General features: G+C 44.5%; 1 protein-coding gene and 1 pseudogene across 1 annotated transcript in view; both read right to left on the bottom strand.

Annotated features, from left to right (window-relative positions):
* Positions 1 to 292: 292 nt before the first annotated feature.
* The window catches only part of C15H4orf45 (chromosome 15 C4orf45 homolog), a 94,510-nt gene continuing 69,632 nt past the window's right edge, over positions 293 to 25,170 (bottom strand). Inside the window, exon 6 of the mRNA XM_051156913.1 lies at positions 293 to 614. Within this exon, the coding sequence (XP_051012870.1) occupies positions 293 to 614 (322 nt within the window). The remainder of the gene's footprint in view (positions 615 to 25,170) is intronic.
* On the bottom strand, positions 16,548 to 16,933 carry LOC127199332 (60S ribosomal protein L31-like; annotated as a pseudogene).

Genomic DNA, 25,170 nt, shown 5'->3' with positions numbered 1-25,170 from the left:
GTAAGGAAATCACACAGCTTGCTCAGATTCCCTAGGTACTAAGGGCGAGTCAGGAGAGTGAGCTGCTGTGTTCTGAGCGTTCTGAGCATGTGCAGCGTTTGCAGGGGAGTTACAGGTTTGCTTCCGTCGTCGTTCAGACTGTTTTCTCAGCTTGGGGAAATTAGGGCCTGACCATTCTCTCCAGGTCAAGCCATGCGGTGGATAAACATTTCGAGGGACAGGACCACACACCGTCCTGTTTTCTTACGCTATGAAATGAGACTCACACCCATCTCCCCAACTCAGTGGACACTTACAGAGGAAATTTAACCTGGATTACAGTCTGGTTTGATAGGTAGAAAGGAGCTGTGAAACTATTAAAGCAAATGCCCCGCTCTAGTCTGCAATGTGACTTTTCTAGGGATGATTCAGAAAGATGGCAGCTTACCTTCTCTTCCTTCCTCAGCAGCTTGGGCAGCCTGGAGGGCAGGGTGGTCCTTAGTAACTTACTCTGTTTAATGAGAATAGCCCGCTTGGAGTTTCTCTCATGTGTGTCTTCGTAATCACTCATATTCCAAGCAAGAAAACCACGACTATATCCTCCCTGCTTATCCAGGACAAAAGGCTTCGGTTGCCTGCAAGAGCAACAAGTCAGTTGGGTCAGACGGAAAAGGGCTAGAAGCAGAGGCCTGCCAGTGTGCAGTGGGGGAGATCAGTTTGTGTCTCCCTGTTGGAGGAACTTTCTGGCCGCCAGGTCCCAGGGGATCTGAAAACCTGGCCTGTTGCCTCCTGCTGAGGAGGCTCCCTGATGCCCCCCTACTCCGCATCTCCAGATGCCCAACTCCTGGACAGTCCCATCAACACCTGACAGAGCCATGACCACTCCCATCTCCCCATCGCCCCCCAGAGCCCAGTCAGAGCCACGTGTGGAAGGTGCTGTGACACAGAAGGAAGCCAAGCCCCAGTGAGACTGTTGGGTGTGCAACTGCTGGTTCTAACATTCCGTGCAGCTCTATAATTCCAAAGCCCAGCTTTCGATCAAGAAAATCTCTCTACCACGGCCTTTGGGCCAGGTTTACAGTATCAGCTTTGAATTCTTCCTGTGGAGCTGACGTCAGTCCAATCAGGAGACTGTTGGTGAGGTCCATTAACGGTCATACTTTTGTGCCAGTGGCATGTCTTGCCTGGCAGGCTGGTAGTGTAGCTTGTAGGTTCCACAGTGATACTACCTCTTCCCCTAGTATCCCACAGAGCACCTTCCAGCACTTGAAACCTAGCCAGCAGGTTACAGCAGGCACGGCCTGATTTCTCTATGTCCTGCAACCAAACTACATGGTATCTTCAGAAGCAGGGTCTTAGCTGGGCGGTGGTGGTGCACACCTTTAATCCCAGCACTTGGGAGGCAGAGGCAGGTAGATTTCTGTGAGTTCGAGGCCAGCCTGTTCTACAGAGGAAGTCCTGGACAGCCAGAGCTATTTCACAGAGAAACCCTGTCTCGAAAAAACAAAGACAAAAAACAAACAAACAAACAAACAAAAAGAAATACAGTCTTATCGTCTGTTTCTGGTGGACAACTAAGAGCATTGGCCTGTGGCCTGTACAGTTTTGGGTGCCTCTGGGACAGCGCCCTGCCCCAAGCCTCCTAACCTCCCCCGCCGCATTGGTCTCCGCAGTTTGTGCTGAGAAGTCAGTTCCATGTCAGCTTCCTTTAGCTGTTTTCTATACTGTGTCTTGTTCATTATCATCCAAGTTTGACCTGGTGTGTAAAGCTACTGATGTTTATCATTCTAGATTCTGCTGAGCTTTCTGAACCTTCACTCTACTGTTTTGGCAGTGGTGATAACTGTTGTCCAGTGATGATCCCGGTTGTATTAAAAGTACCGTCTCTACCCCCTGAAGTTTCTGCTTGGTTAGATCAATGGTGAGCTCCTGAAATGCCTAGAATCACTGTGGCTTTTGCTCTTCTTACATGTTGACATCTATGTCCGTGTCCTGGCAGGCAGGTTAAATGTAGGCTAGCCGTCACTTACTGTTTACGTAGTGCTTCAAGGTCAGCCAAGCTGAGAGCTCGTGATCATCTCAGGTCTTCTTGACATATAGTGTCCATCACCGACATCTGGCCTTCTCGTATCCTAGAGACGGACTGACACTTCTCACACACCCTCCATGCACATCCACTCTCTGGTTTTTCCTTTAAAGATTTTTTAGTCAGCTGCCATTTGCCCCAACTTGTTATCCTACTGATAGCCGTGATGTTGGATTAACTGCTGCTAATTTATTTTTTGACAAATGCCACTAGACAGAGCTGTTTACACACAAAATCAGTTCATATAATTAATAATTCTGAGAAGGGAGCTTTTCCTGGGCTTTAGAACAGGTTAGCTATGACATTGCTCTGTGTGTGGCTTCCCAAAGGTCTTCAAGCCCATGAAGCTTCCTCCAGTGATGGGTAGGCATCTGTTTCTCATGGGTGTCATCTTTTAAGGCAATTGGTTTCCAAGTTTGCCCTGGAGTTATGAAGCAAAGAGGAGCAAGCAGCTTAGCCTCACACCCAAGCATCATAGGTGCCAAGAATGGCTGGGATGCTTCATTTTTTAAAATTTGTTTTGTTTTGTTTCTTTGGTTTTTCAAGACAAGGTTTCTCTGTGTAGCCTCGGCTGTCCCGGACTCACTTTGTAGTCCAGGCTGGCCTGGAATTCACAGCGATCCGCTTGCCTCTGCCTCCTGAGTGCTGGGATTAAAGGCGTGTGCCACCATGTCCAGCTTAAATGTTCTTTTTTTTTAAAGAGTACTTTTTATGGGTTGATTTCATTTGTGTTGGGTGGTTGGTTTTTTGTTTTGTTTTGCTCTTTTGTTTGTTCATGGTGTTTTTGCCTTTTGCCAGTGCTATTTTTATTTGATTTGTTTTGCACAAGTGTATTTTTTTAAAAGATGTATTTATTTATTATGTATACAGTGCTCTACCTGCATTGTGAGCCTGCACACCAGAAGAGGGCACCAGATCTCAGTAAAAGTGGTTGTGAGCCACCATGGGGTTGCTGGGAATTGAACTCAGGACCTTTGGAAGAGCAGACAGGGCTCTTAACCTCTGAGCCATCTCTCCAGCCCCACACAAGTGTATTTATGAAGGTTCTTTTTCTACCATTTCCAAACTGTCTCCCAAGTTGAATCACTATAAAACGAAATGGAGACTCATTTAAAGGGGATTAGCTGTTCTTCTCTTCCTCTTCTCCACATGCTGCACATGGCCCTGGGCTCCCATTAATGCACCCTGGTGCCTTTTAGCATCACCTTCCTGTGTGCAGAACTGATTCCTCTCCACATACTGTGCTCTGATAGTCCAGCAACACTATGGTGATGCGCCTCATCCTCCTCAAGGAGTCCTTGCAGTTTCTCCCCAAATCTCTTCTCTCTAGCAGGTCTAACTTCTCAGGTTATTTCATTTACATTTCTATTTTTTTTTAAGTACATGTATTTCTTTGTGTGCACATGTGTGCCACAGTGCATGTGTGGTGGCCAAAGGACAACTTGGATTCTGCCCTGTTACCACTGGCACTACTTTGAACTTTACCTAATTTTTATTTTTTCTTTTTATGATTTGTTTTAAATTTAAAATTTTGTGCGTAAAAAAAAATTTCTGCATGAGTGTTTTACCTGTATGTGTGTGCGGTACCTGCAGAAACCAGGAGAGGGCGTCAGATCCTCTGGAACTGGAGTTAGAGATGGTTGTGAGCCACCCTGTGGGTACTGGGAACAAAACCCAGGTCCTCTGCAAAAGCACCAAGTGCACTGAACTGCTGAGCCAGGCCAAGAGGTGAGCACCTTGACCTGCTGAGCCATCTCGCTGGCCCTTATGTCTTTACTTTACAATTTTAAAACAAGAGTTTATTGTGTACTAAAACTAAGCCCAAAGTTCCCATTATGGAAGACTAGCTGTCCTGGGAGCTAGCGACCAGGATTTCCTACCTCCACCCCTTTTCTTACATGGTCCCTATGACGAGGATCCGCTTCTCTCCACTTGCATGGTCTCCTTCTGGTTTCCCATGAAGCTTTGCGGAGGCAGTGCAGTACTGTTTCTTCTAGAAAGCATCTCTCTGTGTCTTCCCATAGCTGCCTCTTCTCCTTTCACCCACAGAACACTGTGAACACCTATAGGCCCATTATCCTGGGTTCTGTTATAAGGCTGCTGTTTATTACTGTGTCCACGTGTGTCTCTCTGTGTGTTTATCTGTCTCTTCCCCCTTCCCTACCTCCCCCTTCTCTCTCTCTCCTCTCTCTCTCTCTCTCTCTTTCCCTCCCTCTCTCACTTCCTCCTACCCCCGTGTGTGTGTGTGTGTGCGTGTGTGTGTGCGCGCATGTGTGTGTGTGTGTGTGTGTGTGTGTGTGTGTGTGTGTGTGTGTTGAGCAAGAGATTCACCCCGGTTAATGCAAGTTCTTTACAACTAAGTCACAGACCCAGGCCACCTTCTTATGCTTCTGTGTCTTACGTATCTTTATAGTCATTTGACTTTTCAGTGGTTTCTGACATAGGACACATTTACAGTCTATTTTGCTTGCATCAATAAAAATGTAAATAGATATGTATATGTATATATATATTTTCTATCTCCAGTGAGAGAGCCTGTGAGAGGATTAGCAGACAATGGAACTGCTCCTAAATTGACTGTTTCTTTTAATATTTAAATTATTTTTATTAGGCAACAATGTTTAAAGTTTCCTCTTACAACTGCCAGCTTGGAGATGACCAAATTTTTTCTAGCAACCTGAACATTAATAATGGGCTGAGGAGAGGGAATAGGCTTCTGCACTCAGGAAAGACTGGCTGGCCCTTGCTTAGATGAGTATCTAAACCTGACAGGCCAAACTTCGGTTTCATGTGGACACTTGTGTCAGAGAAAATCCTCCGGGTGCTGGAGAGGGGCTTTGAGGATGGGCAGTGCTTGGTCTAGGTGTCTAGCCTTCTGCAATAGACGGGGACCACTGTGGACTTCATGGCTCCTTTGATTCATGCCCAAACAATCCACTGACCTCTTGGCATGCTTGTAAAATACCTGGCTTGAATAAGTGATTTCATAATCACTAGCTTTTGATTAAAATAACTAGTTATTCTGGAACACTGAACACCTAGCACCCACAGTGCCTGAAGCCACCCTTTCTTTCTCTTCTGTCTGGTGTGCTGACCCACATCTTGTGAATTCTGTCTGGTGAACTAAAAATACTTCTAATAAGTGGTTACATGGCTGTCTTTTGGATTCTGAGGTTAAGTTTTAAAAGTGACTGTGTTAAGTTCCAGTGAGTCAGCCTTCCACCTACTCCCCAGTGCAGTAAGTTACTCACTTGGGTTTCAAATAGTGAAGTTCCACTTTGGGGTTCTGCATTCTCCACACCCACCGTGAAGTGATGTAATTGTGTATCCTTCTATTTCTAGCTTTTGCTGAGGACCTACGGACCTGTTCTCTCAAATTGCTGGCTCTTTCAGTGTTGCTTCCTCAATGAGTCATTGATGTTTGGTCTTTCTACTTCTGGAAGTACTAAAACGCCCCATGTGGCAAGTGGGGAGGTTTGAGACACACATGCAGAGACATTTTGGCATGTCCTACATCATCTGAGGGGCGGGGCTCTCCCTCTATTGTCTCCTTGGACCACTCACAAGAGTCCATCATTTCCAAGGATCTTTTTGACTTTATGGTGTGCCCCACAACTACCATCAGCTCTCCTCAGAGAGGGCTCTAAGATGAGTTTCTTCAGGGTTTCCTTCCACAACCCAGCCTTCTGCATAGGTGGATGGGGCGTGGGGTTGCTGATGATGAACTACAACAACTGGCCTAAGATTTCAGAGGTGCTGGCTGCTTGAGAAGATCCTTCCTGCCCTGAAGCATGGGTGCTGGGGTCAAATGCAGCCAGGCATCACCACAGAACCCTTGAGAGCAGGGTGGGGGTGGGGGCGGGTTGCTTGAAGGGCGGGACAGGATGTCAGGATGTTCCAGATTAGTGCCACACGTGTTGTAAGAGGGTTGGGTTCAACTTTGTTTCCTTTAGTTGACTCTCCACCTTGACCCACCACCCTGGAATCATTTACAATTATGCTGTACACCGCTCCCTAAACATTTCAACTTTTCTTCCTGGAATGAGACTTATTTGATCCTGGGTCAACACTCTATCATAGACAGCATTAAAACAACAACAACAAAAAAGTACATATATAACCAGATAAACAAACAAACAAAAAAATATATATATATACACACATTTACTCATAGAAAACCTTTGAAGTGCAAATGGGTTATGCTAGGATAATTATTGCCCAGTGGAAAAAGAAAAGGTTATAGAAAGAAGCTCCTCTCTCTCTCTCTGTCTCTCTCTTCTCTCTCCTCTCTCCCTCCCTCCCTCCCTCTCTTTCTCTTTTTAAGTGATTTCTTTTCTTTTTATTTAGGTGTCTATGTATGGTTGTGTGTATATGTGAAAGAGAATTATGTTGCCCTTGGAAGCCAGAAGAGGGCGCTAGAGCTAGAGTCACACTAGTAGTTGTGGGGTTCCTGACAAGGGAATTGGAACTGAAACTTGGTCTTCTGCAAGAACAGTAAGAATTCTTGACTACTGAGCCTTCCCCCACCCCCAGCCCCAAGAAGCTATATATATTTTTTAAAACTGTGTATGCATGTATCACATGCATGCCATTTACCCAGGGAGCCAGAAAAGGGAGTCAGACGCCCTGGAACTGAAGCTAGAGACCATTGTGAGAGAATCCATATAGGTGCTGGGAACTGGACCCAGGTCCCCTGCTAGAGCAGCAAAGCTTTTAACTGCTGAGCCATATTTCCAGCTCTGCCCTCCCCTCATGCCAAGATGCTATGCTTACTGGGTAAAATCCTAAGTGGCTTATAGAATTCTCTAGAAGGCATGTGCCATGCTTGTTTTATGTTTGGGCTTCAGAATGCTGGAAAAACCAAGGATCTATCTAAATAATTTTAACAACTTATTTAAACTAAGGGCAAAAAGTAATATTGAGCCAAAAATTATGACAAAATGAGACAAATAATGGCCCCAAGGACCCAGGAAATATTGTGTATTTGGGACTTCTGCAAAGTATGACATGCATTTATACTGTGACCCTTGGGTGTGATGGCCTGCTTTCTTAGCAAGCTGTCCCCTTCGGTTTTGTTTTTGTTTTTCTTACAGTGTCAGCAGTGTTTTGTTGTTACTGTCTTTAAATAATAGATGCCTTAGGCAGATTTTACAGTATAAGCATACATCCAGTATGTGTTCAGGGACTTGCCAGATGTCCACGTCATGTAGACAAAGACACACACAGGGACGTGGATAAGCATTATATTTTAACTGCTGTACCTAGAAACAAATGAAATGGGCACCAAGGAATTGTAGGAAAGCTAAGCTTTCCAGAGCAACCATTCAGGATGAAGCGTAGAAGATCTGTGCTGGTGTTATGTGCATGTACATGTTAGTGTGTATGTCTGTGTTGTATGAAGACCAGAGATCAGCTTGGAGTGTTTTCCTCGGCTGATCTACACCTTACTTTTTTTAGACAGAGTCTCTGAACTTGGAGACTAGCTGGCTAGTGAGTCCTGGGGATCCTACTATGTCTTGCCCCACACCCAACCTCCCCTCCCCCACCTCCACTCAGTTCAGCATTTTATTTACTGAACCATCTTCTCAGCCTGGAGGATCTTTTTTTTTTTTTTTTTTTTTTAACTTATTTATTTTTATTTTGTACGCACTGGTGTTTTGTCAGGTCCCCTGGAACTGGAGTTACAGGCAGTTTCTGAGCTGCCATGTGGGTGCTGGGAATTGAACCCGAGTTCCTCTGGAAGAGCAGCCAGTGCTCTGAACCACTAAGCCATCATTTTTAGCACTTGTTGGAATCTCTTGTTCTTACTTAGAAGTTTTTTCTCCATCTCACACAAAGAAACTGTCTAGAGTTTTCATATCATTAATAGTTAAAAAACCAAATTTATAAAATGGCTCCTATATGACAGAAATGATTTTGACAAGGTAGGTAACGTAGAGATTATTTAAATGGAAACAAAGTTGTATGAATCTACGTAGCATGAAATCTATCCTGTTGAAAGGATAAAAATCAAATCATTTCCCCAAGCGATGCACTTCAGAAAGTACAAGAGGGTTCTCCAAGTTGCCAGTCTGACTGCTGTGGACATCCAAATGTTACTCATGAGAGACAGAAAGGGCCGATGGGTGTGCAGGTTCATTTTCCCTCCTGGAACAAAGCACTCGCTGAGAGATTTTTTTTTTCAGCCCTGTGCATGACGTGCACGTATGCTTCAAACCTACTGTTGTGATCGTTTGATGTGTTGCTTTTATTTCCCAGGAAACATGACCACTTTATTTGTGAGGGCTTTTAAAACATTCTATCACTAGACTGACTGAGTTAAAGAAACAAGAATAGTCTCTGCGCCCTGGGTGAACACGTCTTCATTAATTTACCAGATTGGCTTTCTTCCCTGAGCTCCAGAACGTGCCTAATGATGTCACCAGCACATTGCTGGTTGCCCTTCTGGACTCCAGCTGGCCTTCCCCTACGCAGGCTATGCAGTCTAGCCCAGCCGGTCCTCTATCACAGAACAACAACATACTGCAAAAAAAACTACCGTTGCCAAGAACATGCTTGCAAAGTAAGAAATATGCAGAGGTGTCAGTTGCCTCTCCCTCGGTGACTTTTAAAGTGACATGTATGAAGTGACCATTTCATCAAGCATTCTCATGCACGTGGTCTCAGAAGCGGGTGTCCAAATGCCTAATAGATTGTCTGAGGGCCCCAATTAGGAAAGCGACGTCAGTTCTGACATTGGCACAGGCTTCTCTTATTTATGCTGGTGCCTCCTGGACCACCCCTTGCTTCTTTGTGCGTGGCAAAGGAAGAAAGGAAAGGCATGTTTGCTGTAGCTGCTTGGTGTCAGTTTGGAGCATGCGTCTCTCTCCAGATAGGAAATCCGCACCTTTTTTTTTTTCAATTGCAGCGAGTTGTGGTGCAATTTGTTTTTACTTGTTTGCGAAACTGAAGCACACACGGTGGACAAAATGACGGTACCCACTATGCATCACTCAGTGGACAATACGACCGTACCCACTATGCGTCGCTCAGCTCAGCAAGCTTCAATTTCCTCTCTCTTAGTAGTCCCCACCCCCAGGACACCCTATGACTCTGGCATAAACATGACATCTTTTTCTTATCAGAACCCCATACCCAGTATTTCTCCTTAATAATTTGATGAAATAATCACCATCCAAATGTCTAGCTGCCTCCTAACTTTTAAACTCTTGGAAAATCCAAATTAGTTTCACACCTTTGACTGATGAATCTTTGAAGCTTTAAAATTATTATTATTATTATTATTTTTTTTTTTTTTTTGAGACAGGGTTTCTCTGTGTAGTCACGGCTGTCTGGACTTGCTTTGTAGACCAGGTTGGGCTCGGAGTCCCAGAGATCTACCTGCCTCTGCCTCCCCGAGTGCTGGGTTTACAGGCACATGCTACGCGCCCAGCTTGAAGCTTTTTTTTTTTTTAATTCTTAACTTCTTATTGGTTAACAAAACTGGGTAGTTTGTCCCCACCGAGCTTCCATACTGCATCTGTTAATCCCCTTCTGAGACTGTTTGGCATTTCCCAACTTCGTCAGTGGGAGTTACGCAAGGCTGCTCTGTGAAGCTGCGAGGGCTGCCCTAGCAAACCACTACAAGCTGATCGTTTAAACAGCGGCACTGTAGATATGTCTTCCCGTGTGTCTCGTGTGGTCCTTCTTCTGTACTTATGTCCCAAAGACCTCTTCTTATAAAGAGGACCCTCACGTTTCCTTTTCCGCTTACTTTTGTTTTGTGGGGATAGAAACGGAGCCCATAGCTTCCTGCATGCTAGGCAAGGGCTTAACCACTGAGCAACACCCTAACCCTAATTTCTTCTTAAAATCTCATGGTTCGAGGTTCAATATATTGGCTGCATGGGTAAAAGTGCTGCGCAGGCTTGAGGACCTGAGTTCACGTGCCCAGCACATATATAGATGTGACACATGGTTGTACATGTCTGTAATCCCAGTGCTAAGAAGCAAGAATGGCGATGGAGATCCTGACCAAAACAGTTAAGATTCATGGGAAATAACTTTATTTATTATTATTATTATTATTATTATTATTATTATTATTATTATTATTATTATTATTATTATTATTTATTATTTTGGTTTCTCTGTGTAGCCTTGGCCATCCTGGACTCACTTTGTAGACCAGGCTGGCCTCAAACTCACAGCAATTCGCCTGCCTCTGCCTCCTGAGTGTTGGGATTAAAGGCATGAGCCACCACACCTGGCTCGGAAATAACTTTAAAAACCCACAGTGGGGTGGACTTAGGGCTCTCGATGGCATCATTTGAATGTGTACCTCCATATATAGTCACATTCTGGGGCACAGAGTTAGATTTACTGTATAAATTCGGACAGGAGAACAAGGAGGCCTGCAGCGGTGGAGCACACGCTTTGTTTGCATGAGAGTCTGGGTTCCATCCCCCAGAGCCGTGAAAAGATGTCTAGGGAGGAACTAGCTTCTCCCATCACAAGGCACATACTGTAAGATGCACATGCAGTCTACTCACCCTGCCTGCCATGCTCCTGGTGGCCTCTGAGCACCGATGCAGCAACTTTTTACACCTTACACGGTGGAGGTACCTTTGTTTTTACGGCTCCTTTCTTACTCACTAGCTGGATAACATAGATTTCCTTTTTCAAAGTCAACTCATTTTCTATGTGGCTATATGGTGGTGTGTTTTCTATTGCAAAAGTGAAACTCATATTGCGTTATTTCCTCCTATTTTCTGTTTTCAAAGTCTGTTCACTGGAATGCTCCAGCGGGGCCTCTGTACTGTTTCATTTATTGGTTATGGTGTTGGGGATGGAACCCAAGGCCTCCTGGTTGCTAGGCAAGTGCTCCATCTCTGGCCCATAACAACTTCTTCAAGTATGACTCTTCTGGTTCCTTGGGACTTCAGAGCTTTCTGTTGCTGTCATTGGGGTGGGGTGGGGGCGGGGTGATGTGTAGGTGTGAATGCACATTTTTGCAGGGGGTGATATGTAGATGTCGGTGCACATTTTCAGAGGTCAGGGGTAGCAGCTTTGTGAAATCCAGTCTCTCCTTCCATTTCACATGGGCTCGGGGATCAAACTGGGGTAATCAAATTTACTAGGCAATCACTGTTACCTGCCGAGCCAGCCCTCCAGCCCTCCTGTGGGTTTTGACAACTCTCTTGCTGTCTGGTCTTGACACATGTACTGTTGAGATGCTCCAGGCTCATCTATTCCATTTCCTTTTCCAGAGCCATAGTTAGCCATTTCTCCCAAATGCCCTATTTCCTTTTGGTGTGAAGGTATTTTTAAAAAATCTGACTACTCGGGCAGGTCTAGGATGCATGTTTGCTATTTCAGCACCCAGGAGACTGACTGACGCAAGAACATACCAAGTTGAGGCCAACTGGGGGTGCTTAGTGAGTTCAAGGCCAGCCTGAGCTACAGAGTATAATCTAATCCCCCAAAGAAACTACAAGAACCTAAGTCCTAAAGGAGCTCACAGAGACTGAACTGACTTTGAAAGTAGAAAATAGGAGGAAATAACACAATATGAATTTCACTTTTGCAATAGGAAACACACCACCATATAGCCACATAGAAAATGAGTTGACTTTGAACAAGGAAATCTATGTTATCCAGCTAGTGAGTAAGAAAGGAGCCGCACTAGGTCTTCACCGTGAAGAGAGTATGGGGGAATCTAAGCACACACAGTCCGTGTAGTAGTGGGAGGAGTGTATATGTTCTTTTGTGTGTGCATATACTCGCACACAATGAACAATGACTTAATAAAATTCAGGAATTTTCATCTCTTTTACCATCTGTAATGTCCCCCTCCTCCATGAATCCTGGTACTCGTTCAAAACAGGAATGGATGAACAAGAATCTCGCACTGTCTTTCGTTTGTTCCACATCCACAACAGCATCAGAGGGAAAGGGCCATGATTTCCACCAAGTTTTGTGATGTTCTTTTTGTCCCAATAGTATATAACCCACTAGAGATTATAAAACCATCTGGGAGTCCACTCCAGATGTCCAGTGCCCTGGTGGTGCTTTAAATGCCTCGGAGGAATTGGGAGCATTTACCTAGAACACAAGAGGCCTTGGGTTGATTCTCAGCACTGAAAATACAATCCCTTGGAATAATTCTTGCCTTTGGATCAGGCCATGGCAATACACTCAGGTTTTAAAATTTTTTTTTATATTTAAAATAATTTCTTTTGGAATAAGGGATGATATAACCATGGCCTCAAGCCATGACGACTTCCTGTTTTTGTTCTTGATGTTGCCATGGCCATATGTGAGGAGGTGGGTCTGAGGAGGAGGTATCACCTCGGTGCTGTCTTACTGAGCAGCTGCAAAGAGCAACTGAGCTTCTGGGAGAAATGTCTCGAAGGCCTCAGCTCTGCTCTGTGAAGAAGACATTTGTTCAGCCACCCACCATGTAATCTGTCCTTGAATTTTACTGAGTTAGCCTTTAGGCTGCTAGACAGAAAACAAGCCACACATTCTGCATCAACTCTCCTGGCTTCGCACACTGCCTCTTCGACTAGAAACGAACTGTTTTTTATTGTCAAATACATGATAATTGTGTTCAAAGGGGATTTGTCTGAACATGCAAATTGCCTCTGTAAATAGCAGCACTTCGGCCTCTAAATCCAGCTACTCTCAAGGCTCCTCCTACCTACTCTTCCTTATCTAGGTTCCCTGACTCCTGCCTGGAGTGAAACTTTCAGCTGTGGGCTTCGCTTCCACTGCGTCTTTAAGACCCGTCATCACTGATACTAAAACTGCTAGGCTCTTAAGTATCTGAACCAGCACCAAATGCACTATCTGCCTACAAATACTGGTTGATCCAATATTCCTAATGCTGCACGCTACCACCAACTGACGTGTCATTTCATCTGTGTCTGATTCCCTGCCCTTAAATGGTCCCCTGCCAGGTGATAAGCTCGTTGAAGGCAACATTCATCTTATGATCTTGGTATTCTGTGCGTTCATATTTGGGATGGAATAAAACAGCAGAAGTGATGCTGGACAAAATTGAATCTGGATTACAGTGGATGAACACAAGATGCTGTTGAGAATCACACGTGCCCAAGAGCTGACACGTAAAGACAAGGTGCTGAATACCAGGCAAAACCCCTTACCTCATACTACAGGCTCACTGTCGCCTCCTCGGGCTCTAGAAACACTTGTGTGTGTATATGTTATTATTTTATTTTGAAAGCTGTTCACTGTTCACACCAGCTGGGGTTTATCTGACTCTATGCTGTGAGGAGTAGCTGTAATAGATAACATTTACTAAAAGATCACACCCCATGGCTCCCAGTTAGTTTCTTTTGGATCCTCTGTCAAGGCAGAGGATCTTTTCTTAGAACAGTAGAACAGCTTGTTCCTGTGAACACAGGGTCTCCAGCTTTCCACCTCCAGTGGGTCTTTGGGAGAAGACAACAGAGGGCCACTAGCTGGTCAAACTCTCTTTATTAGCTATCTCAGACTTTGCTTGAATCCTCAAGCCCCCTCCTCACTTCAGATTGTCATTACTGTCATCAGTCCTTGATAGGACACTCTGGATGAGACTTCACTTACTTCTGCATTGTACTTTTTTTTTCTTTTAATTGATCTTTATTTTTTTATTAATTTATTCAGATTACATCTAAATTGTTATGCCATCACTTGGATCCTCCTGTCCCTCCCTTTACTTTTTAATTATTAAAAGACTGGCTTTGTGGTAGTTTGAATGACAATGGCCCCACAGGCTCATAGAGAGTGCCATTATTTGAAAGGACTGGGACCCGTGGCCTTGTTGGAGGAGTAGGTGTGGCCTTGTCGGAGGAAGTGTTTCGCTGGGGGTGGGCTTTGGGGTTTCAGAAGCTCAGGCCAGGCCTAGTGGCTTGCTGTCTCTTTCCGCTGCCAGCCCTTCCAGACAAAGACTTCTCAGCTCCTCCTCCAGCACCATTTCTGCCTGCACACTGCCATGTTTCCAACATGACAATAATGGATTAAACCTGCAAACTGTAAGCCAGGCCCAAGTAAGTGTTTTCCCTTATAAGAGTTGCCATGGTCATGGCGTCTCTTCACAGCAGTAAAAACCCTAAGACAGAAGAACTTCCTGTGTATCCATTTTACCACCAAACTTAAAAAAAAAAAAAAAAAAAAAAATTACATGTTTACAAACAACAAACACAAGACTTCATGGAGAACACCAAGGACCCCACCTCACACGTGTGCTATCAACCCCCACCTCACACATGTGCCAGCACGTTGGTTTGTTTCAGTTTGAGAATGAGGGCACTTCCTTCTATCCAAGGCCACTAATACCTGTATTCTTGAATCTGAAAACGCATTCTCCGTCTCTCAAAGAAAGGCACTTCAGCCTTCATCTCTGAGAAGAGCCTCACATCCTAAACCTCTATGGTCCTTCACCAGCCTCTAGTTGGTATTTTCCTGCTCTTCCCTCTCTCATCCAGGATTAAAAAAACAAAACAAAAAACCCAAAAAAACATGGTTGTGTGTGTGTGTGTGTGTGTGTGTTTATTCCACTTAACTGCCAATCCCCCACAACTCTTTGTGTTTCCAGATCGTCTCTCTTCCCCAAATTGTTCTAGTTTTGCTTTGGCCACTTTCAACTGCCTTTCTACTTTTCCACAGGACCTACTTTTCAGCGGATACGGTTCACTTCATAGTTTAGTTTTGGTCTCCCCGATTTATGTTTCTGTTTTTGTTGTTTGTTTTTTTCTTTTTTGAGATTGGGTTTCTCTGTGTAGCCCTGGTTGAGATCTGCCTCCCTCTGCCTCCCAAGTGCTGAGCTTAAAGGCTTGGGCTACCACCACCTGGCTTTGATTTCTCTTTATAAATCAGAGTTTTAATTTCCTACAAACATGCTTGCTTTCTCTCTGATCTCATGGTGTATCATCAAGCTTAATTCAATATGACAAGTACAGAGCTTCACACCACCTGGATGCACCATGGATGATGCTTCAGACACACCTGGTCTCATCACCTAGCCCTTCCCCCAGGAAAGCAGATGTTCCTTTATTCAGTCTGGGTTGATATACTGTCCAGTCACTCAAGCTAGAAGCAGGGTTTTTTTTTTTGCTTGACTTTTGCCTTTCTTTCCCACATTTAATACTGAACTCTTGCTAGTTTTATCTTGTTTTCTCTTGCTGCTTTTAATTGTTTTATTTTGTGTGTATATACTTGTGTGTAGTATTCTACATGTAGGTAGTGCACACAGAGACCAGGAAGAGGTGTTGGATTCCCTGGAACCCAATGTTGGTGAGTCACCCAATGTTGGTGGATCTAAGAATGTCTAAAACATAGCTATGGTGTGTTTCTGGCTTTACAATATTGAATGGATGATAAAGAAATACAGACCTGAGCACCCTGTCCTAATTAGCTTTAACTGATATCTCAACCTAGAGACACCTGAAAAAGGAGTCTCAACGGAGGGATTCCGCAGGTTAAATTGGCCTTGGGTTGTGCATGTGGAAGACTGTCTGAACTGTTAGTTGATATAGAAGGGTCCAATTGCTGGGCATGGTGGCACATGCCTTTAATCCTAGCACTTGGGAGGGAGAGGCAGGTGGATCGCTGTGAGTTCAAGGCCAACCTGCTCTACAAAGTGAGTCCAAGACAGCCAAGGCTACACAGAGAAACCCTGTCTCGAAAAACCAAAACCAAAACCAAAAAGAAGAAGAAGAAGAAGAAGAAGAAGAAGAAGAAGAAGAAGAAGAAGAAGGAGAAGAAGGAGAAGAAGAAGAAGGCGGCTCCAGTTCACCGTGGGCAGTACTATTTCCTGGGTAGGTGGTCCAGGGCTAAGAAAGCTATCTAAGGACAAACATGAGTGAGGCAGCAATGGCCATTGCTTCATGGTTTCTGCTTCAGGCTTTTGCTGTGGGATTTCTGCCTGGGAATGGAAGCCAGGTTAATCCTTTTTTCTCCTGAGATGCTTTTGGCCAGTGCTAGACCAAAAATTAGTTCAGAAATTAGACTGCACCCATAACACACACTCCTCTCCTCTCCTCTCTTCTCCTCTCTCCCTCCTCCCTTTTCTCTCTCTCTCTCCCTCTCTCTGAGCTCTTTTCTCCCATAATCTGTTTGTCTGAGACTAACACTGTAGGTCAGCTGTTTATTTGTAGATTGCAGTCGGGGCTTTGATTGCCACGAACCATTTTGTAAGGTCCAGCAGCTGTTCCCTGGGAAGTCCTGCAAATGCTCTAAGTGCAACAGCTGTTGTCTGAGATGCTGAAGGAAGTAGATGACAGGCGGGGGAACATATAGTCCGTTTCTTAGCACCCAGAACAGATAGACAGGTTTAACTCCCACTGTCTGTGTTACCAGGAATTGGCAAGGAAAGGCCATGTTCTGAAGTAAACTGGATTTTTCCTCATTTAAACAACCACTAATAGAGTAGTAAGTTTTCTTTCTTTCCTTCCATTCTTTTTTGGCAGTTCTGCACCTTTATTTGACATTCAGCAGGTTAGTTCCCATCCACATTGACTTTCTGTAGAGTTTTGAATGCGTTAACAGGCCCGTGCGTGTTACTAATGCGTAGAACTTGTTTGGTGAACCCTCATCTTCATTACGTTTTCTGGACAAACGTAATCGGATGCGATATGGAGCTTTCCTTACTCCTTTAGCCCAGGCAGCTTTGTTGAGCCTGGTGTCTATGCGCACATCTGGAGTCCCCATCTCCTTCACCGCAAACTTCTGAATTTCTTTGAGTGCCCGAGGAGTATGCGTCTTGAAGCTCACTCCATGGATGCACTTGTGAATGCTGATGGTGTATTCTCGAGTCACCACCTCGTTGATGGCAAAATGGCCCTTCTTCTTGCCACCGTTCTTTGCGGGAGCCATTCTACCCCGCCCAAGCTGGAAAAGACGGACGTGAGGGATTGTGGGAAGGAAAGCCGCGCACGGCCGTATAACTTCCGGGTCACCGTAAGTTAGTTTTCTTCTTAAAAGCAACGTCAGCCTGATCCTGCCCTTTTGCTCTAAACACTCTTTATGGTGGGACATTCATTCATTCATTCAACACACACACACACACACACACACACACACACACACACACACACAAACACACACACACACACACACACACACTCACTCATTCTGCATTTATTCCTCATGGCACGATGGCACGCCCTGGGACAGCTCCAGCCTTGTCTCTCCTGGTGGAATATGAGAAGATGGAAGCTATGTCTTGTGAGTCCTCAGGCCCAGCAGGTACTCAGCACTTGGCTATTTTTTTTAATTCTAAAATTTTGTTTTAGAATTATTATATTTAAGTGTGTGTGTGTGCGCGCGCGCGTGTAAAATATGTGTGTGAGAATACATGACATGCTCATATGTGGAGATCAGAGAACACCATGGGAAGATATTTTCTCCTTCTGCTATGTGAATCCTAGGGATTAACGTCAATTCCTGAAGGTTGAGCATTCCCGCTGGCCCCTTGGCCAGTTTTGTTTTGTTTTCATTTTTAAATTCATTGGCCAATTTTTGAATGTGTAAATCAGCATCAACAATCAGTGTGGCACTGCAACAAGAGCTTCCTTCCACAGGAGACTGGGATGGGCCTGATAAGCTTCCACGGGACCCTTTCCCCCACTTACCTAGGCAAGGATGGGAGAAAGAGGCACAGAAGAACAGGAAGAAAGTTGTGAGGTAAGAGACCAAAAGGTCAAAGTAAGAATGGATGATGATATCCTCAAAAAATTGCAGAACTTGACATGCTTAGTAACTTGACATGCTGCCCAAGTGCCTCGTAGATGTACACATCTATACCCATAGGCCTGGACTGTTCTTGGCATGGGTCAGAGAAGTTTCTTTTAATGGTGGACAGCAGGTCAATGGCGAGCTGCAGAGGTGCTCAAAGCTCAGCCCCGAAAGAGACATCTATATGTCAACCCCTCCACCACTACCAAGGCTCATGTGACATCATGGAGGGGGAGGTAGAAAGAACATGAGAGCTGGAGGCTGGAGAGGGATGGTGGGAGATGTCTTCTGAACACCGTGTGGCTATTGCAATCACGAACTCACAGACCGCTGTGCTTGCCCACACAGGTCTTGCACATGACTGGGCCAGCCAGTCGATGGGGGTAAATGATTTCCAGGCCCCACCTCTTGCTGAGGAGCTACTAGCAGCTGACAGGCACTAGAGAAGGGAGACTCATTCTTTTATGAGGGTATTCCCACTGCTATGGTGGATGGTCCCAACACCCGTGCTCATATGAGTAGCACTTTTACTTAAGTTTGAAAAAAAAAAAGATCTAAGTTAAGAGGGGTTGAGGTGGAGAGGCTATAGGAGGAGATGGAGCATGATATGGTCATATTTCATTGTATGGAATTCTCAAAAAGAAATGAACAAATTGTTTTAAAAGAAATAATTCATTGTATAAGAAAAAATGGGCACAAGCTGGTAGAAGCTCTACAAGCCAAAGGCTGGTGGGCACCACTCTGATAGATGAATATACAATGCAGATGGGGAGAAAGAAGGGCAGAGCAGAGCATATGCTGTGCAGAGAGGCAGAACTTGTCCTTGATGCCATTGAGGGCCATGTGTAGGTCAGTGGTCCTGATGCAGCCAGGGGCCAGGTTGATGTCCGTGGCCCTTGTTAGCACCTAAGTCCATGCGGCTTTCCTCAGTCTCTGCTGTGGCCTGAAGCCACGTTGATGACCTTGGGCTGTGCCGCCCCAGCGGTCATATTGATGTGAGTGGCCTGATCTACCAGCTGAGGCCATGATATAGTCCAGGTCTGTGTGGCTGCCACCAGAGGCCATGACTGGGTCCAAGACACTACTGCATCTGTGTTGATGTCTGCGGCCCGTGTTACCACTTAATGCCGTGATGCTCTCTGTGGTCTGTGCTGCCTCCTCAAGCCATGTTGATGTCTGTGGGCTGTGCTGCCCCTGGGGGCCATACCAATCTGAGTGGCCCGAGCTGCCACCTGAAGCCATGTCGATATCCAGGCCTGTGCTGCCACAGGCAGCCATGGCTGGGTCTATGGTCTTTCTGCGGCTGGGGTCTGTGTTGATGTCTGTGGCCCGTGTTAACCACCAAAGACCATGTGAATGTCCATGGTCTGTGCGGCCACCATCCAAAGCCATGTTCAAGTCCTTGGGTCGTGCTGCCTCCTGAGGCCGTTTTGCTGTGAGTGGCCTGCTTTGCCGTCCAAGGCCATGTTGATGATGCCCATGGTCCAAGCTGCCTCCGAGGGCCTTGTCTTGGTCCATGGTCCTGCTGCTGCTGGAGGCAGTGTTCGTGGTCTCTGCTGTATCCAAAAGCCATGAGGGGGCACATGATCCAAAGTCCAGCTGACTGTAAAGAGCAAGGAAGCTACTTTGGCAGTGCCACTGATAACTGCAAGTGCACAACTGAGAAACAGGGACATGGAAGGCTTCTGTGACAACCCTTATGACCCCTCCCTCTTCATTCCCACCCTCCAAAAAGTAACAGGAAGCCATCAAAGAGCACTCTTAAAAATTGTGATAAGGATGCTGAAGCTCTCTGGCAGGTGGACTCAGTTTTCTTTAGGTGGGGCTGCCCACTGGGAGTGTGACCATGCTCCAGTAAGTATAATGGCAATAGAAATTGGACTTGCTGCTGCTGCTGCTGGGGGTAGGGGCGTGGTGTCACGTGGGGTGGAGAGCAGACACGGAAGGAGTGGCTAGTGAGTGTGATCTGGGTGTATGATGTGAAATTTCCAAAGAATCAATAGAAATGTTATTTTGAAAAAAAAGAAAAGGAAAAATGGCCAGATTTTGCTGCTTTCTGCTTCTGGAATTCTCTTCAATGCTCCAGACACAGACAGGCTTAAAAATAGAAAGCTGTCAAAATTTATGGATGTTTTGGGGAAAATAAAATCCAAGAAACAAGCACACGTTTATCTACCAATACATTTTTAAATAGTGGCTGCCATTAAGTCTGCCAGCTTAACAGCTGGTTTTGGCAGGATTTCTTAAGAATAACAGGCACTTTTCTACATGGCACCCAGCTAATGCTAAATAAAGGAATGCCATACACCTGTCTGAAGATACAGAAAGCTTTGCTTATTCGGGTTTGAGAATGTTTCCTTGGCACCAAAAGTGCTGCTTTTAGCTGGAGATTTTCTTCAGTTTAGAAGTCTCAATGACTACAATTCTAACTATTGCTGTTTTTCCATACTATAATTATTATTATTGCCAAGCAAAATATTTGTACATGTACTTAAGATGGTGCTTTTCATTTTTTTTCCCATAAAGGAACTTAAAGACAGACTTATTAAAGTACTAAACCCACCTTTCCTTCTTTGCTACCCTTCCCAGCATTCTTCCTTCCAAAGCCCCTTTGAGCCTGTCTACAGAACCCAGCTCACCTGCTCTGTCTACACGGATGCTTCTCTTGGCCCTGGGCTGCCCGAGTCCCTGGCTCTCTTTCTAACACCATCTGAGTAAACACTTTGTCTGCCATGTTTGGTGGTACGTAGTCTCCCAGCTGGAGTCTTTTCTTTATCCTTAGGTTTCTCTCTTCTTTGACTGGATATCATTCTCCCTCACTTTCTGAGGGAAAATCTTTGGTGGTATAACTTTTAGTTTTACAATTTTGAAAATGCCCACTTTCTGTCTCCTCTGGTGGTCACTGGCTGAACGTGGAATTCTACACCTCAGGGCAATGTCTACTTCTAGAGGCCATACTATAACAGGCAGGCTGGTTAGCGCCCTGCTCTAAGAGCTCCTGGTCTCCTGGGTGTTCCCACTCTCCTCTGGCTCTTTCCTGAACTCACTTCATGCTCATAAACCTCAGCACAGTTTCCTTTTTAGTCACATTTGATGAATGATTTCAATCTGCACATCATTCCAATCCCTTGTGGGACATTTTCTCGAATTACGATTTTTCTCATTTCTATCTCCCCTTGTCTCTTTCTAGATCTTTTATTCATCAAGTCTTAGAAAATTTAATTTCTATATGTTTTCTTCATATGTTTTTCATCTGTTGGAGTTTTTGTACTTTTGGGGGGAATCAAGTCAGCTATATAGTGTGAATTTTTATACTATATCTAATATTTATATTGATTGTTTTCATCAATAAGGATTTTTAAAATATCTTTCATATATTCTTTAACAATTTCATAATGCACACAATGTATTTTGATTCCATTACCCTCATTTTCCCCATCCCACTTCCTTAAGACTCCAAAATACATCTCCTTCCCATCCACTTTTATGTCTTTCCTTTTTGGTAATTCACCACATCCAATTTGTGCTGCCTGCTAAACTGTTGAGCTATCTTGTTGGCTGGCTCTTGTGCAGAGAACCATACTTTCGGTGAGTTCATGAGTTCAACAGCTATGTCATGTCTAGAAGATAGCATTTCATAGTACCTCTCTCCATCTTCCTACTCTTCAATTCTTTCTGCTCCCTCTTCGTTGAAATTCCCAGAGCCTTAGAGAAGGGCCGATACAGGTGTTCTATGTGGGGTTGAGAGCATTCAACAGTCACTTATGAACCCTTTGACCAGCTAAGAGATGCAGAAGGGAGTTATCTGGCCAAGGTTGACAGTAGCACTGATCTGTGAGTAATAATATTTAGAAGGCATTTTAGCAACCGAAGTAGGTTTGCCTCACGCCAAGGCCTATCATCCTCTTGAGCCTAAAAAGAGGCTTTTTAGCTTGGCTAAAGTCTTTTAGACAGGTTCATAGTACCAGGTATGAATTCCTTCCTAAGGAATAAGCCGCAAATCCAATGAGAAAGTGGGTGGATGCCCCTATAAACTTCATGTCACTGTTGCACCAGTGTGCACATCTTGCCTGGCAGGTCGGTATGATAGTACGCAGCATTCACTGCTGGGGAGACTGATGACTTTTCTCCCCCATAGCCTGTATGATACTTTCTAGCACTACAGAACTAGCCAGCAGGCAGGAACTTTCAAGGTCAGGTGCAGCTTGATTTCTCTATGTCTTGCAATGAACATGTATTGTGTCTTGAGCAGTGGAATATTAGGGTCTAGCTATTTAGTAATGGTATACAAAGAATAGCAATGTCGATCACCCGTGCTGTTTGGGGAGCTTCTGGGGCCAGTATACCACACTGAGGACTTTCTTAGCTGCACTTGATTTATTATTTCAAAGCATTTCATTAACAGAAATATTTATAAATCTAGTGCTTGATTTACTAATTGTAGTTTCAGTTTATCCAATTCTCCTAGAGACCCATTCATTGGCTTCCTTTTATACCATCGAGATTGTTTGGGGTGACAAATTTTTGGTTATGTTACCCATTGAGTCCTTGATGTATACCACTTTTCTAAGTGCTATTTGTGAACCAAGGTTATCTATACCATTACCCTGAATAGAGTGTTACCATCACTCTAAAGATTGAAAACATGAGGCCCCCCCCTTAAATAACAGCCAATAGGGGATGTATACCAAGAACTGGATTAAATGTAAGGAAACTAATGAAAAATCAAAATACTTCTATGTCTCATAGTCTCAAGGGGAGGGCGAACATGCAACAAAACCGAGACCATCTTTAAAAGTGGAGTTAAGAGGGATGACCAAGGGGACTGCTACAGGATCTGCAAAGGACAAAACATGTTGAAGCTGCCTTTGAAAGCATGAATCAGCAGCTTTCAGAGACCTGGAGGCATTCCCCACTGTTTTCATATGTTGCTTCTCATATAGCCTTTTCCTTCTTGATTAAGCCGTCATGATTGCATTCCATTTTTATTTCCTGTTACTGTGAAGGCAGGGGCCACATTTGTACTCAACTTTGTTCTGCTAACTGGTGAAAATGCAGGTGAGTTCCTAATCACAGGACTAAATTGAAGACATGTGGAAAGTGTTTTCTGGGATGATTTTAAAATCATTCTAGAGAGGTGAAAGAGCATATACTAAGAAATGCGTCTAGAGAGAAGTACAGCAGGAAGACCTGCAGAACTGATATCACATGGTGCCTGGGAGCCCAGTGTCCCTGAGTGGAGCAGTTCTCAGTCTTGGTAACAGGGATGGATAAAAGTTGGATTCCACAGTGATTCCATTATCTTGAATTGTTTTCCTAGATTCTCACTACAGGTATGGGGACCATGACATAGGAGAAGAGTTAAAACCATTGTTTCACCAATTTTCTGTTTAAATCCTTTGTGACTTGTGAAAATGACAGGGAAATCCAGAATCAGTTTGCTTTGTATGGCAGACATGGTATTTCTCTGCAAGACATTTTGAATATGAGGGTTATTGAGATGACAAGTTGGCTATTTTTTAACTCTGAAGATTAGACCTGTATGTGAGTGTTTCACATTTGCTGTTGATTGCTTAGGTACTGAAGATCACATTATGGAGATGTAAATTTTATCAATTAAGCAGCACTCTTTGCTTTTGATTTGAAAGACACATCCTGAAATGATTGTATTGAGAAAGAACCCCAGAAACACTGTCCTTTCCCAAACTCGCCTTCTAAATCCATGGAGCTTTGGGGAATCCACGGCCTTTCAAATGACTCACAGCCAGCTAACAGCACAGCACAAATAATGCCAGTCACCAAGACAAATGGGTGTATTCCAGGTAACTACAAGCATTATTCCCCAAGGAATATTGAATTTTCTACAGTTCAGTCACTCCAGAACCTTACTATAGTTTGAATGTGTGTGTGTGTGTGTGTGTGTGTGTGTGTGTGTGTGTGTGTGTGTGTGTTAACAGGCTCTCTCACTGGCCTGGAGTTTTCCAATAGGCTAGACTAGGCTAGCTAGCTGGCCAGTAAGCCTCAGTGATCTGCCTGTCTCTGCTTCCTTTAGTGCTACGAGGATTACAAGTATATGCCACTACACCTGGCCTTTTTAATGTGAATTCTGGGGATCAAACTCAGGTCTTCATGCTTGTGAAGAGAGAGCTTTACCCTTGAATGGCTCTCAAAGATCCATGTTTTAAAGGCTTGATGGAACTGTTAGGACCTTAGCTCCTGCTTGTCTCTCTTTCTTGTCCAGGTGCCATAAGGTAGCAGTGCTCATCTCTCCTCCCCTCTACTTACCCCACCCCCCAATCTCCCTTCCTCTCTCATCCACCCACCATGCTGTACTGGGTCATCATCCAAACCAACAGGCCCAAGCAATCATAGACTGAAACCTTTGAAACCGTAAGCCACAGCAAACCTTTTCCCTTTGAGTTGATTATCTCAGGGTATTTTGCCACAGCAAGAGAAAGCTGACAAATGCAAGCCTATTATTCAAGAGATCATTGTTAAGAGTCTACTGTCATAGGCCAACAAGAGAAGGAAGATATTCCTAAAATCAGCCTTCCCTGATTTGTTAAAAGCCTGTAGGGCAGGATATATACCTCTACAGAATTTGCTTGCCCGCTTAAAATGCAGAGCCCTGCCAATTCTTTCTTTACCAGTACTGTCTCTTATGGCCTCCCTAAGTGGAACATAAACTGTTCCTGTGTTTCCAGTCTTGTGCCTTTTGCTCCTGTTGACATTAGAAGTGCTGTGTTCATATGCTGGAAATACCTAGCTGTAAGCAGAGGAGACTGTATGAGAATTAGTGGAGCATCCAGTGGCCTGTCTAGGGAAATCTGGACTCTTTAAAACAGGAGTATGCTTACTTTAATTTAGAAGAAAAAAATAAAGAGCTAACTCACGCCCCATGATGGCACTCATTGTTTATCCATGCCCAGGATACTGAGGTCCGCTGCTTACGTCTGACTGTCATGGGAAACTGCAGAGTGAAAACCCTGATGACAAGTCTTAAATTCCAAGCACCTGGCACAGATCAGGCCATCAGTTCATGTTTGCTGAAATACACCGTTGCTGTTCTGTAGGACTCAACAACTGATTGTATAACCTGGCACACCATTGATGTGCTACAGCTATTCGTTCTCAAGAAAAAGAGGCAGAATGTTTGGATGCTACACTGTAAGCAACTACTCTTAAAAGTATGCCTTTGGATGGGTGGGCTTCTGCACTGTTCTCTACTGAGTAGCTAAATCTCAGAAGCAGAGTGGGCTCTTGCCTCCATTATGCCAATGGGCAAACATTATTTAGTGCTGGTGACACTGACTCAGATCATCCACCTACCCACGCTGCATTTTCTGAGGCCACTGATAACTGCAAATGTTCATCTGCTGTTGTTT

Source organism: Acomys russatus, chromosome 15 (assembly GCF_903995435.1).
Source record: "Acomys russatus chromosome 15, mAcoRus1.1, whole genome shotgun sequence".
Taxonomy (NCBI): Eukaryota; Metazoa; Chordata; class Mammalia; order Rodentia; family Muridae; genus Acomys; species Acomys russatus.
Note: the sequence above shows the minus strand (reverse complement) of the source record. Positions and strands in the feature narration are given on the sequence as shown.